Source organism: Trachurus japonicus, chromosome 4 (genome assembly GCF_045865225.1).
Source record: "Trachurus japonicus isolate A0001 chromosome 4, Traja_1.0".
Classification (NCBI taxonomy): Eukaryota; Metazoa; Chordata; class Actinopteri; order Carangiformes; family Carangidae; genus Trachurus; species Trachurus japonicus.
Genome location: NC_140910.1, coordinates 8,087,085 through 8,100,467, shown reverse-complemented (window position 1 = coordinate 8,100,467; position 13,383 = coordinate 8,087,085). Strand labels below are relative to the sequence as shown.

The 13,383-nt window shown below is 41.5% G+C and overlaps 1 protein-coding gene across 1 annotated transcript; it reads left to right on the top strand.

Annotated features, from left to right (window-relative positions):
* tubgcp5 (tubulin gamma complex component 5) lies at positions 1-13,383 on the top strand. Its single transcript, XM_085773703.1, has 23 exons — positions 1-769; positions 878-931; positions 1,324-1,432; positions 1,571-1,667; positions 2,626-2,699; positions 2,782-2,917; positions 3,064-3,181; positions 4,716-4,805; positions 5,042-5,135; positions 5,223-5,475; positions 7,703-7,905; positions 7,996-8,111; positions 8,927-9,195; positions 9,298-9,496; positions 9,833-10,021; positions 10,109-10,291; positions 10,406-10,490; positions 10,573-10,693; positions 10,980-11,131; positions 11,580-11,705; positions 12,573-12,661; positions 12,772-12,872; positions 13,019-13,383. The coding sequence occupies exons 1-23, from the start codon at positions 636-638 to the stop codon at positions 13,063-13,065; spliced, it is 3,039 nt and encodes a 1,012-aa protein (XP_085629829.1). The 5' UTR covers positions 1-635; the 3' UTR covers positions 13,066-13,383.

Sequence of the window (13,383 nt, the reverse complement as noted above, 5' to 3'; positions counted from 1 at the left end):
ACATATATACTGAGTATTTGCCGGCACCTCGGTGAAGTAATGATAGAAATGGTTGCGGAGAGGACAGTTGTTTTTAGTGTCTTCGTCAAAGCGACACTAGACTACGTGGGATGCAGCGCGGATGGGAACACGGTTAAATTGGGAATATCGGAGAGCGTTGAAGTGAAGAGGCTCCAACTGCTGCCGTCTGCCGTAACCCCCATGTAGCGCAATGAATTATGGGAGACAAACGATAAAGTTGTGATTTACAAAGCATTTTGTTGTTTTTCCTAGAGGTTAATCTTTTTCTTGCCACAAGTTTACACTTTCAAACATTAGTTTTTTAGACGAAGGTTAAAACAAACCAACAGGTTATTTCCCCCCTGATTTCCTAGCTCGCGCATGCGCACATTTCCTAACGTTTGTTGTCAGGCAGGCGCCGCGCGGTATTATTGAGAGAGAATCAATGGAGAAACGGATAAAGCTGTCGGTCCTTCGTAACAAATGGCGTGTTTGACACTTTACTGTTTGTGCTAGCCCTTTAGCCTGCAGAGCCACACGTCGCTGCAGCAACAAGCCTGACATATAGCTAGCTAGCTAACACCAGTGGATGCTCTCAACACCAAGCCAGCTGCTGCAGCACTGTCGACAGCAACATGGCTCACTGGACCGCCTTCGAAAAGGAGACAGAGAAAGAGACCAAGAGGTTGGTTAGATGTCTCAGCGGGGTCGAGGACGAGGAGGACCAGAATTTCCAGCTGGCACTGAAATTCGCCTGGTCAAATTTTAGGTGAGTTAGCCACGGATATGACTGAAGCTAGCTTGTAAGCTGCTAACGTGCTACTACCAACTGGGAGCTACTAACTGCGAAACTAATGACAGTGACGTTTGTTGACAGATTTCACCGTTACCTGGATGTGGACAGTCACAAAGTCCTGCGCAGTATCAATGGGTGAGTACCGTACTATCACTCCATATCCTTCATACGGTATGCATATTGTGTAAACTGAACTATCATCACATCACATCATATATCATCATTCACATCACAGACAGTGCTCTGATGAAAATTGTATCCATGACTGATGTTTTGCATAGCTGCTCTTCCATGTGTTGGAACAAAGAGGACACAGTGTTGTGTTGCTGGTGTCATTTGCATTATGTTTTCATAGATGGTTTGATTATCAGTGGTTCTGATTCATCATCGTTGTTATTGATATGGCATTCTGTACAGTAGTAAATCATAATATCCCAAATGAATATCACTTCACATTAAGAAACACATGCACACTGCTGCCCCACTGTAGGTCTACACTGTCATGTGTAATCTGTCATGTTTTCCAGAATCCACGAAAAGCTCATGATCCATTCTGACTTGAGTAAAGCAGAAAGCTGGTCGAGGCTGACTGAAGAGTTCCTTAACTCACCTTTACCTCAAACAGATGGAACAAAGGTATGGTACAGAGTGACATGGGTGGTGTGAGGGTTGATTCTCTCTTAACACTGACATCAAGACAAATCCCCAGTTGATTGTTTTATTAATGGCCTCAGTGTCAAAGAGTTTTCTTTGTGTGATTCTTTTTTTTTACAGTCAGACGCACACTACAGCATACTGTCCCTGCTCCTTTTCCTGTCGGACTCCCCCTCAAACACAGATTTTGTTGAGAGACCCAGGGTGAAGGAGGCTGGTGAGCTGACGTTTAACAGATACTTAAAGGGATAGTTTAACATTTTGGCAAATTGGCCCATTGCCATAACCCCTATAGTCATAGCAGTAGGTTTGTTACCTTTAATTGTTGGTGCAAGCTATTTTTAGAACAGCGGAGCAGAGCTGCGAGCTGCTCAGAGCTACACTACAGAGAGTAATGGGATTTCTTGGTTTCCCTCATCAAATACACAATCCAACAACTCCAAAACGCTCTGGTGGACAAGTTGTGACCTGCACATTCACCACGCTATAAGATAATAACGGAACGTTAGGAGACTGAGTTGTTTTAGAGATAAATTCATGCAAAACAGCTGATGCAAGCTGTCTCTGCATTTGCCTCTGTCTCATAACATTCTGTTATTATCTCATAGCGTGGTGAATGTGCAGGTCACAATTTATCCACGAGAACGTTTTAGAGTTGTTGGATTGTGTATTTGATGAGTTTGATGAGGGAAACCAAGAAATCCCATGAGCCTCCGTAACATAAATCTATAGGGATTATGGCAATGGGCCAATTTGCCATAATCCCTATACGTTGAACTATCCCTTTAACATATTGTACTTATGATATGATGCTTTGTCATGATATCCCATGATTCTAGTCCAGTAGTCAATCTGCTAAAAAAAAAAAAAAAACTACTCAAATGTAAGTTCAGTGCTTCAATAGTATTATGTGCGGTTTGTATTTTCGATACAAATACTTTTAATGCTATTAATTTAGAAGAAGGACTGAAAAATGATCAATAATCAAATAAAGCTATTATCTTTATTGAATCTATTTGTGGATAATTTAACTAACGAACCTACTGCTATGACTATAGGGATTATGGCAATGGGCCAATTTGCCAAAATGTTGAACTATACCTTTAATGCCACTTTTTTAAATTGACTTAAAAATGCCTCATATGTTAATGCTGATCTCTTCAACATGACTGCAGAACTAGAGGACAACTTTGACTGGGGTAAATATCTGATGGAGGACATCGACATTGGACCATATCCAGATACTCCTGTGAGTAACACAGATGACCACAACGCCAGCACCGCCGTATCTGGATGGTTTTGAATCTAAACGCAGTCTCACTGCTTTTCAGGAGTGGTCTGAGGAGGAGAGTGAGGACGACGACAGTCAGCAGCCAATCAGCAGGGAGGACTCTGGGATCCAGTTGGACAGAACCCCGCAGGAGGACCAGGACAACACCAACAAAACAGTTCCAGTCACATGGACAGGTGCAGACTTTTCACACAATGAAATAACATGACACTGGAAAATACATTATGCTAACTGTAAAAACCGTAGATATCACCAAAACAAGCATGTACATAGAAGCTGTTTGTGAGTATATACAGTAAATAATGTCGGTTTGTCTTTGCAGTGGGTGAGCCAGACGCCCGGTCCTGGCTGGAGCAGCATGTGGTGACACCATACTGGGTGCCTCATGCTCCTCGTTTCCCCCACAGCTTACATTTACACTCCAACTTGCTCAATGTGTGGTAAGACTCCAACTGTTGAAAATGCTTTTACTTTAATCTTGGCACAATTACTTGCATGGGTAAAATATATATATACAGAAGTGAATCAATACTATCTGTATTATTGATTGACTGATAGTATTGAGTATTGTATTATCTGATAGTATTGATTCACTTCTGTGTATATATGTTTTACCCATGCAAGTAATTGTGCCAAATTTGATATGACTGGATTGCAAGAATGTGTGAAGTTGCAACATTTAAAGGAAAGGTTTGTCACATTCCACATGCACATTATCATGAGATAAGTAGGTACTGTTACCTTTACTTTGCAGAAAATGTGTGTTTTGGCACTGTGCTTAGCTTTCAAGTTTGTTTAGTTTCAATGTCCAAAAATCTATGACAGTGAGCGCTTATTAGTAAAACCTCCACAGAACTTCTCTCACCTGCCAACTATGTTACTTTATTTGGTTATTCTCATAATTAAAATTTTTAGTGTTTAAATTATACAAATATTTTCTCCTGATGTTATCTCCTTTTCTTAAAAAATCACAACTTGATAACGGTCATATTGTGAAACTGTTGTTAAAGGGATAGTTCAACATTTTGGCAAATTGGTCCATTGCCATAATCCCTATAGTTTTAGGAGTAGGTTTGTTACCTTTAATTGTCGGTGCAAGCTATTTTTAGACTGGTGGAGCAGAGCCACAAGCTGCTCAGAGCTACGCTACGGAGGCTAATGGGATTTCTTGAGGTTTCCCTCATCAAACTCATCAAATTCACAATTCAACAACTCTAAAACGCTCTCATGGACAAGTTGTGACCTGCACATTCACCACACTATGAGATAATAACGAAATGTTACCAGACAGAGGCAAATGCAGAGACTGCTTGCTGAAAAACTGCCCCCGATGGGAACACGTATCAGCGGTTTTGCATGAATTTACCTCAAAAACAACTCTGTCTCGTAACATTCCGTTTTTATCTCATAGCGTGGTGAATGTGCAGGTCACAACTTGTCTCTGTAGCGTAGCTCTGAGCAGCTCACGGCTCTGCTCCGCTGTTCTAAAAACAGCTTGCACCAACAATTAGAGGTAACGAACCTACTCCTAAAACTATAGGGATTATGGCAATGGGCCAATTTGCCAAAATTTTGAACGATCCCTTTAAGATTTTTTTCTTCAAAACATTACAATTTCGTCCTCAAAGTATCATCTTAATAAATTAAGCTCATATTGAAGCGTATGTTTATAAAGCTGGTACTTGTATCCAATAATTCACAGCCAATCTACATTTTTGTGTAACACAACGGGAATTATGCTTTTAGATATGAAAATGTTAAGATAATTAAATGGTAAAAAAAAAAAAACATAGCATGATAATGTTTTTTGCTAACGTCCATAATCATCTGGAGTGGGAGTTTTATTGTTTTTTAATAGCTTCATGTCTGCAGAGACTGATGAGGTTAACAGCGGGTTGACGCTGACTGTAGGGGATTTGTGAGTTGGAAATGATTTAAAACGGTCAGATGTTGATGCTCAGTGTCTCTCCTCAGGGATCAGCACTTGTACAACACTGACCCATTGTATCTGCCAGATGAAAAGGCCTTTGTCACAGAGACCCAAGTAATACGGGAGACACTGTGGTAAGATGTAATGATGCATTTCTGTGTGACTGTGTGGATTGTGCCAACTTGTGCAAAAGAGATTTATCCCCCGCTTTCTCACAAGTGAAACTGTATCATCTCATAAACCCCAAAACATTTCAGACCCCATTGTGTCGTGCAGGAGATTCCTTGTCCTTTACAGACTCCAACTGAGATCATTTGTTCCTATTTAGTATCACACATAGCTGAGCTCTGACATCTGGCTCATTTTGCAGGCTGCTATCTGGAGTGAAGAAACACTTTATATTCCAACACCATGATGGGAAAGTGTCAGTGAGGAATAATGTGGTGGCAACTCATCTAACCAGTGTAAGTAAAAAGATGGCTGTATCATATCTCAGTAAATGTGTCCTCTGTGAGCTGTAACAACTAATCTGTTTTTGTTCTATGGTGCAGAACTGTCTGCGCTCTGTGCTGGAGCATATCGCCGTGTACGGCCAGGCCGTGTTCAGGCTGCAGAGGTTCATAGACGAGGTGACGGGCTACAGCTCAGAGCCTTGCCCGCCCAGCTCTGGTTCCTCCTACGGCTCCAAGAAGGGCTCGGAGCCTCCCTTCAGGACCTACCAGGCCTTCGTGTGGGCGCTCAACAAGTACTTCACCAGCTTCAAGAAAGAGCTGACCACAATTGAGAGAGAGCTCATATGCAATGGCAAGTACAATATGCTTAATGGGAGGAAGTCATCACTGCCTAAGTCCTGATTCTCTTGACACAACAATTATACTGTAGCTCTGCACTTCCTGGAAGAGCTGTTAGATAACGCTCCTATCGCTATCACAACACAGGCCATGCTGGGGAAAACAAGGCTTTGTGTGTGGATTGAAAGAGCTGGTTTAACATATTTCATTTCATTTTCAATTTATTCCATTCATGGTTTACATACTTTGCACGATTGCACATATTTACATAATGTACACATAATCACTATAAATGAAAAGGAGCAGGATGAAGAAATACTTATAGAACCTGCTCCTTTCTATAGTCATAATTGCATTGGCTTAATATCAACACCAATATTATACACTTTAAAAAAAAATTGAAGTTGAAAAATTAAAGATGAAACATAATTAATAATAACAAGAAAACAAACAAGCAAAATAGCAGTGGACACCGCTCGTCTATTTATTCAATATCTATTTTTTTCCCTTCTTTTTCTCTTTCTCCTTCTTCTTATACATAAATGAACATGTGTCGTGATTCAAACTGAACAACTACAGGCAGGAAAGCTACAGTCAACTATTAAAGACTGGAGGTGGGAGAAAATATCAGGCCTGGCTCTGTCTGAAGGTCAAACAGATGCCTCACTAATAAACAACAGGCCCTGTTCAGACCTTCATTAACATAACAGTGACGATCACAAGTGGTCAGCTCTGAGCACGTCACGTCATGCCTCCTTTAAAATGCGTCTCCACATGTGGCCAGAGATCAGATCTCACCTTCCTCCTTCATATGCAAATAAACAAGTATGTGGTGTTTTTGTTTTTTAGCCAGTAGGAGAGCAGAGGATGAATCCTTGCTCTGCTCACAGATCAAGTTTTATCCATTGGAAATAACTGAATATTTTCAGTTTCATAATAAAACTGAGTTAGGATTAATGAGACTGTAGCAGAGGACTTCAGTAAAGTAGTTGGTCCTTCAGTGCGGTCTGGACACATGGGTTCACACTGCTGAGAGAATGTGGATGCATTCGGCCCAGACCGCCTCTGAATGTGGTCTGAGCGATCAGATCTCAGATCTGCCCTGAATGCGTCCCGGGTGAGTTCACATGTGAAGTTAGAGCTGAACACTAGTGATCAGATCCCCCGACACCGAGGTTAATAACAGGTCAGAACAGAGCTTTAGTAACTTGCTTAAAAACTTTCGGCTTCTACTGCCTCTCGAAGATTATTTGTTCCCTTCATTGAAAAAACTGGACAACAGTATTCTTAAAGCAAACATACATAACACACTAACATCTACCAGTACAGTACTCTGCCCAACTCCCCAAGCCTGAACAGTTTCTTTTTTCTCTTTTTTTTCTCCAACATTCTCATTCATGACATTACATGAATCAAAACAACATCCACACACACAAAGATAATAATAATAAAAACAACAACCCTAAAATATAATAATATAAAATAAAAATAATAACTTTATTTTAACAAATTCATAGTCTGCAAGATATTTGCCCCACTTCAAAAGGTACATTTCCATTTTATCCTGCATCCTGTGTGTCATTCTTTCATATGCTGCGACTTTGCCCAGTTCAATCATTCATTCCTGGAAATCTGCCGTTGAGCCATAATTGCCGTCTGTATCCATTGTTCCAGTGGTTTAGGAAAGGCAGCCAACCCCCCACCATCTCCTAGTATATACAAATACAAATTCTGTTTTTTACAACAACAAAGAAAGAGCCTGAACAGTGTCTTACACCATGGATGCACACATATCTACATTTAGATGAGGACATTCTGAAATATTTAAAATATTTAAAAGCTCCCTCCATTAAATAATGTAGTGAATATGTGAGATCATTTAAATACAACAGGCAAAATGGTTCAATGGATTACTGGACAGATCCGCCTGTGCTGCAGTGTGGCCAGACAACAGACTGCTATAGTGGCCATAAAACACTCTCACAGAATTGCTTTATTATTCTCCACCTGAGTATTTATTTTATGAGTGATTTGTTTATGAAATGAACCACTGTCAATTTGATTCAATTCAGCAAGTGGTCGACACATGTCGAGCACAAATACAGACCATTCAGCAAGATGCAAAATCACAACAAATAAATACTCATACAGGAGGATACATAGGTTGATTAAAGATTGAAACTTCAAAAGGAGAGCAGTTGGAGCAATAAAATACAAATGCAATTTGCCCTGTATTGCAGATGAGACGCTGACCCTGTCTGCAGTGCTGGAGCGACTCAGCCCTCACCTGGCACAGATCAAAGTGTTGCACAAAGTCTTCTGCACCGGGGTGGCCGAAGTCCCCACTGAGACTCCAAACGTAGTGCGGGCGTCACACCTGCTCAACACGCTGTACAAAGCTATCATCGAGTACGACAGTGTCGGGGAGGCATCGGAGCAAGCAGTGAGTGTGTCCGACTCCTGCATGTCGGGATGAGTGAACTCAAGGTGGAATTTGTGGATCTTAACACATCTGTCTGTCTCTTGTTGCTAGGTGGCTCTATTATTTTCTCTGTGGACAGAGACCGTTAGACCATATTTGGAGATTGTGGATGAATGGATTGTTCATGGAAACTTGTTTGACCCTGCCAAAGAGTTCATCATCCAAAGGTATTGGAAACTTCTTTTTTTCTTTTGCAGGAATACTTTTTAAAAAAAATTTTCAACACTTGGCTTATTGTTTTTTTTAATCATTTGAACAAACAACAAACAAACATTCTCAATAACACTCCCTCCCCTTCTTAATAAACAACAATTTTGGAACACAAACAATACATAATAGTAGTAGATATTTAGTGCATAAAATTATGAATACGTTTGCACAAATACCAATTTATAAACAGGAAAATTATATATGTGTACGTTGTATACACCACCCCACACACACACATATCGGTGCAGATACACATATAATTAAGGATGTTCGATACCACTTTTTTTCAGACTGACTATCGGTACGAGTACTCACTGATACCACCAGTACTTTTAATATATATACACATACATACACAATTTCAATTGACACAATGACAGATCATTTTGAATAAGCCGAGCACCAGCCAGCGAGTTGAGGCACTTCACGAGGTTGATTATTTTCAGCGTACAAAGTATTGGTAATATTTAAGGAGTGGCTGGCCACCGCTGTGTTAATGTACACAGCAGAAACCCTGGTATTTGTATAAAGGAACAAAAGAAACTCATTTTTTTTGTTTCCTTGAGAATCTGTGGTTGGTATCAGAAGCCTTTACGAATTCCACATACTTTGAAATAAGGCCGGTATTGGCCCGATCACGATACCTGGTATCAGTACTCGCCTATCCCTACATATAAAACATAATGAATTGAGGTTATACAAAAAAGGTGTTATTTTGCAAGAATCCTAACACATCCTAAGCCCCAAAAAACATTCACGTTTTCTTGTTCAGGAACAAAGATGTGCCAGTGAACCACAGGGACTTCTGGTACGCCACCTACACTCTGTACAGTGTATCAGAGCTGGTGGAGAACGAGGAGAAGCTCAACGATGCAGCCAGCGGCAGCTCCGGAGGGGACCCGGGCTCCAGCAACAGGCAGCTCACCATGGTGTCCTTCCTCAAACCTGTCCTCAAGCAGATTATCATGGCAGGAAAGTCCATGCAGCTGCTCAAAAATCTGGACTGCAAGGAGACCGAGCAGTCGGACAGATCCTCAAGAGGTCGGCGTTTCATCTGCTTTTCACTATCTTTATCCTTAAATTGTGTTTAGGTTGGATTTGTTGCAGCATCTTTTTTAATGGTGGCAAAATGTTGCTTTTCAGATGCGGAGAGGAAGAGTTTGTACACAGTGTTTCTAGAGTCGGTGCAGTCGCGTCTCTGTAGCCAGGAGGGATCTCCAACGGACACGGTGACGGAGCAGCAAGCCACTCAGAGGAGCCTCATAAAGATGCAGTCTATCATGGCTCAGCATCTGGAGATCGAAGACGTCTACGATCCATTGCTGGCCATCAACTTTGCCAGGTAGGTGGCATAACGACATAAAAACTGCACGTGGCTCCGTTGGATGAGGAGAACTACAGGTTCTGATATGAAATGATAAACCACAAAGCAAATTTAAAACTGCAGGGGCAGAGCAGGTGGTGAGTCTGGAATCCACAGCTGTCATCCTTTCAAGAATAAAGCTTAGGCCTGCTATTTGGCCGTCATCATGCTTTGCCTTTTGCTGCCGGTGCTTTTATCATCTCTCAAATGCTACTGTCCAAACATAATTGAATTTCTGGGGGATTATGTCTTTTTTTTGTTTGTTTTTGGGCCCTGAGCTGCAGGGTAAACAGTCTGGTCTTTGTTCACCCTTAGGCTCTACTTGGAGCAGAGCGACTTCCACGAGCGTTTCTCTGGAGGCGAGTTTATCGTGGACCGCTCCTCTCAGTCCGTCACCTGCCAGACGTTTGAGCTCACGCTGCGCTCCTGCCTCTACCCCCACATCGAGAGGAGGTACATCGAGTGCTGTGGGAACCTGATGAAGACCCTGAAGAAGGACTACAAGTAAGCATCGCTCTTCCATGAGTTAAAACGCTCAGTCATTCTTTGTCTCTGCTTACGGAGCATTTGAGTTTGCTGACGTCTCCACAGGCTGCTGGAGTATCTCCAAGCCATGAGGAACTACTTCCTGCTGGAGGCGGGAGACACCATGTATGACTTTTACACGGCCATCTTTGACAAGGTGCAGGAGAAGGAGAGCTGGCAGCAGCTGTCTTTTCTCAACGTGCAGCTGCAGGAGGCAGTGGGACAGCGCTACCCAGAGGACAGCAGCAGGTACTGCATGCTGATGGTGAACTCCCACTGAGGATTTGTCTACAATTAGAAGCATATCTTCTTTTTATATTATTGAGAAATCACCTTTTCCCCTCATTGTTATATATTTTATAGGTTGTCAATCTTCTTGGAGAATATTGATCCGTCCAGGAAAAAACACCCTGTGAACAACCTAGAAGTGCTGACTCTCAGTTATAAGGTCAGCAGAGTGAACGTTGGGCTCAAAATGACTGAATGCCTCTCTGATGCTGCCATGTTAACATTTACTCATTTCTACACAGGTTCCCTGGCCTGTTGACATTGTGATCAGCACAGAGTGTCAGAAGATCTACAATCAAGTGTTTCTCCTCCTGCTGCAGATCAAATGGGCTAAATACAGTTTAGACAAACTTCGATTCAATGGTAAGAGTTCATTTAATCATTTTTCTAGAGAAAATGCCAAAAATCTGTCTGTGGCTGCTCCTGTAATGAGAAAAATGTCTGGACGACATTTTTGTTCTGCCTTTTTTTTAGATCGATTATAATCTGTTAGTCAAAGAAATACCTAAGTGATGGAAATAATGTGTAGATGCTGTCCTACTTAAAATGCCATTGTAAACTGACATATTTCATACTCTTCTCTTAAATAATGTTATTTTAATTGAAACAAACGGTTTTCTCTAATGTGTGAAATGTTTCTCTGTTATAGATTTCACCGCCATCAGTAAGAAACTGGAGGGAGCTCAGGCAGAGGAAGTGAAAGTCAAGGAGCCCATAAATCAGCAGATTCACCGAATGTGTCTGCTGAGGGTCAAACTGATGCACTTCGTCAACAGCCTTCACAACTACATCATGACCAGGGTGAGAGGGATAATGAATGAACCTTTTCCACAGCAGACATACACAACACCAGGACTCTGAAACTGAAGCAGCTTAAATGGAAGTGAACATCTTTCATTTGATCCGTTACACTTGTACATACTGACCAACCGGCTTCCAAAGCATCTAGGATGAAAGGTTTTGAAGAATCACATTAGTGGTGCTTTTACACAGACTAATTTCTGATGACCTGCCAAACCATCATTAAAAAGAAGCAATTACCAAATTTTTAATGAGTGATTCAGAAGCAAGGGCCAAGTATGTCATTTTGATTGTCATTGAAGAAAAAGAAAAATCCAGCCGTGATGAATTTTGGAAGATAATCACTAGTAAAGAATGTCGTAACTCGCCACAGTGGTCTTTAAAAATAATGATTTGCACTTAGATCACTAATTAAAATCCTCTCTCTTTTTCTACTTTTTCTTGTCAGATTCTGCACAGCACAGGACTAGAGTTTCAGCACCAAGTACAGGAGGCCAAGGACCTGGACCAGCTGATCAAAATCCATTACAGATACTTGGCAACTATCCATGACCGGTGTCTTCTGAGGGAGAAGGTAAATGGCACTTGCAGAGAAGATGGTCAACTGGAGATCTTGTTAAAGCTGTACAGAAAAGAACATTGAATTTGAACCCACTGTGGGTCTTTACATTAGTATAATAACTCATCTATCAGACGATGTAGCCCAAACTTTGCGCAAAATTCTATTTTTGAGTAAATCTGGGATGGAAGTGTGGTATTTTTTGTGCATTGAATAATGCAGGTGCACAAATTATGTGTCAGCCTGCTCACGATTCATCAGCCACTGATATTGGCTCCGTCATCTGTCAATCAAACGTCTGTACACATACACACACACCGAGCTCGGTCTCGCCCCAAGCATTGAATATCCCGCCGCTCGATAACGACCAATTAAATTCGTTTTCCTTACTCGGGTAAACTCGTGCGGCAACTCGTGGAAATTCGGCGCGACAAACAGGACAAACGGCCATTTCTGAACACCTTTAATTATACTGACGAGGTTTTTACCTTGGTTCATATGTCTGTCAACCATCATGACCTGTCTGGCTTCCAGTGGTGAATGCTACACTGGCAAGAAATTCCAAGGTTGCTGACCTTGTTGTCATCACCAGCAGCTCCTCTGCTGTTAATATTTGTGCTCTAATGCTACACACCATTGTGGACAGTACGGTGGTATGGCGGTCAGTGGTCAGTTCGATGCCCAGTCCTGGCGCCTTTCTGTGTGGAGTTGCTTGTTTTAACACAGTGGTGTGACATAGGAGGTCTATCAGCTATTAAATCTATTTATCAGGTGATTACTTTACGATACTCCCTCCTCAGGCTGAGGCAGCAGGGCAGGACAAGCTTCCTTTCATGACATTTGATGCGTCCACTGTTGTCTAATGCTGTTGTGTGTTCTCAGGTCAGTTTTGTGAAGGAGGCGATAATGAAGGTTCTCAATCTAGTCCTGATCTTCTCTGACCGATGGCAAGCTGGATTTGGAGCCTGGAAGTAAGAGAACTGTTGACATACACACATTACACACTGTATGGTTGCAACACATGAGTGGTGAAATGTCAATATCTCAAAATCTCTATATTGTGTTTATGTCTTATCTCAAGGATCGAGTCCATTGATAAAATGGAGTCAGATTTCAAAAACTGTCACATGTTCCTGGTGACCATACTCAATAAGGCTGTGTGCCGTGGCTCCTTCCCACACTGTGAGTAAACTGAACTCCTTTCTCTGATTTTGAATTTACTGCATTGGGGATTGGAAGTATATTCTTTCACTTGATACTGTTATGTACATTGCAGAAATGATAAACATGGGAGTAATCACATTTCCTCTGCCTTTGTCCTTGTACAGTGGAGTCTCTGGCCCTCTCTCTGATGGCAGGATTTGAGCAGTGCTGAGGAACCATTCATGCATCAGTGTTTTGGCCCAGTGGAAGGAGCAGATTGTTTCTGTCCCATTACTGTCTATTCTCTGACTGCTGTCATTGTTCATGATGATGTGCAACATATGATGTCACTATCTGCTTCGACTGTTGACAATGGACTTGGACTGCACAGTGTTTGTCTTTTTAGGGCCATGGTCAAACAAGCTACTTGTAAATATACATCAGCCTCTGTATTTAAAACATGTAAAGTTTTTGTAAAGTTTTTTTCTTATTATTAATGAGATGTTATGTTTATGTGTATGAAGCACAATAAATCTTGCACAATCATATA

Coding starts and splice junctions, on each gene's coding strand:
- tubgcp5 (XM_085773703.1), top strand. CDS start 636: ATGGCTCACTGGACCGCCTTCGAAAAGGAGACAGAGAAAGAGACCAAG. Junction 1,433..1,570: donor CTCAAACAGATGGAACAAAG/GTATGGTACAGA, acceptor TTTTTTTTACAG/TCAGACGCACACTACAGCAT. Junction 11,706..12,572: donor GGTGTCTTCTGAGGGAGAAG/GTAAATGGCACT, acceptor GTGTGTTCTCAG/GTCAGTTTTGTGAAGGAGGC.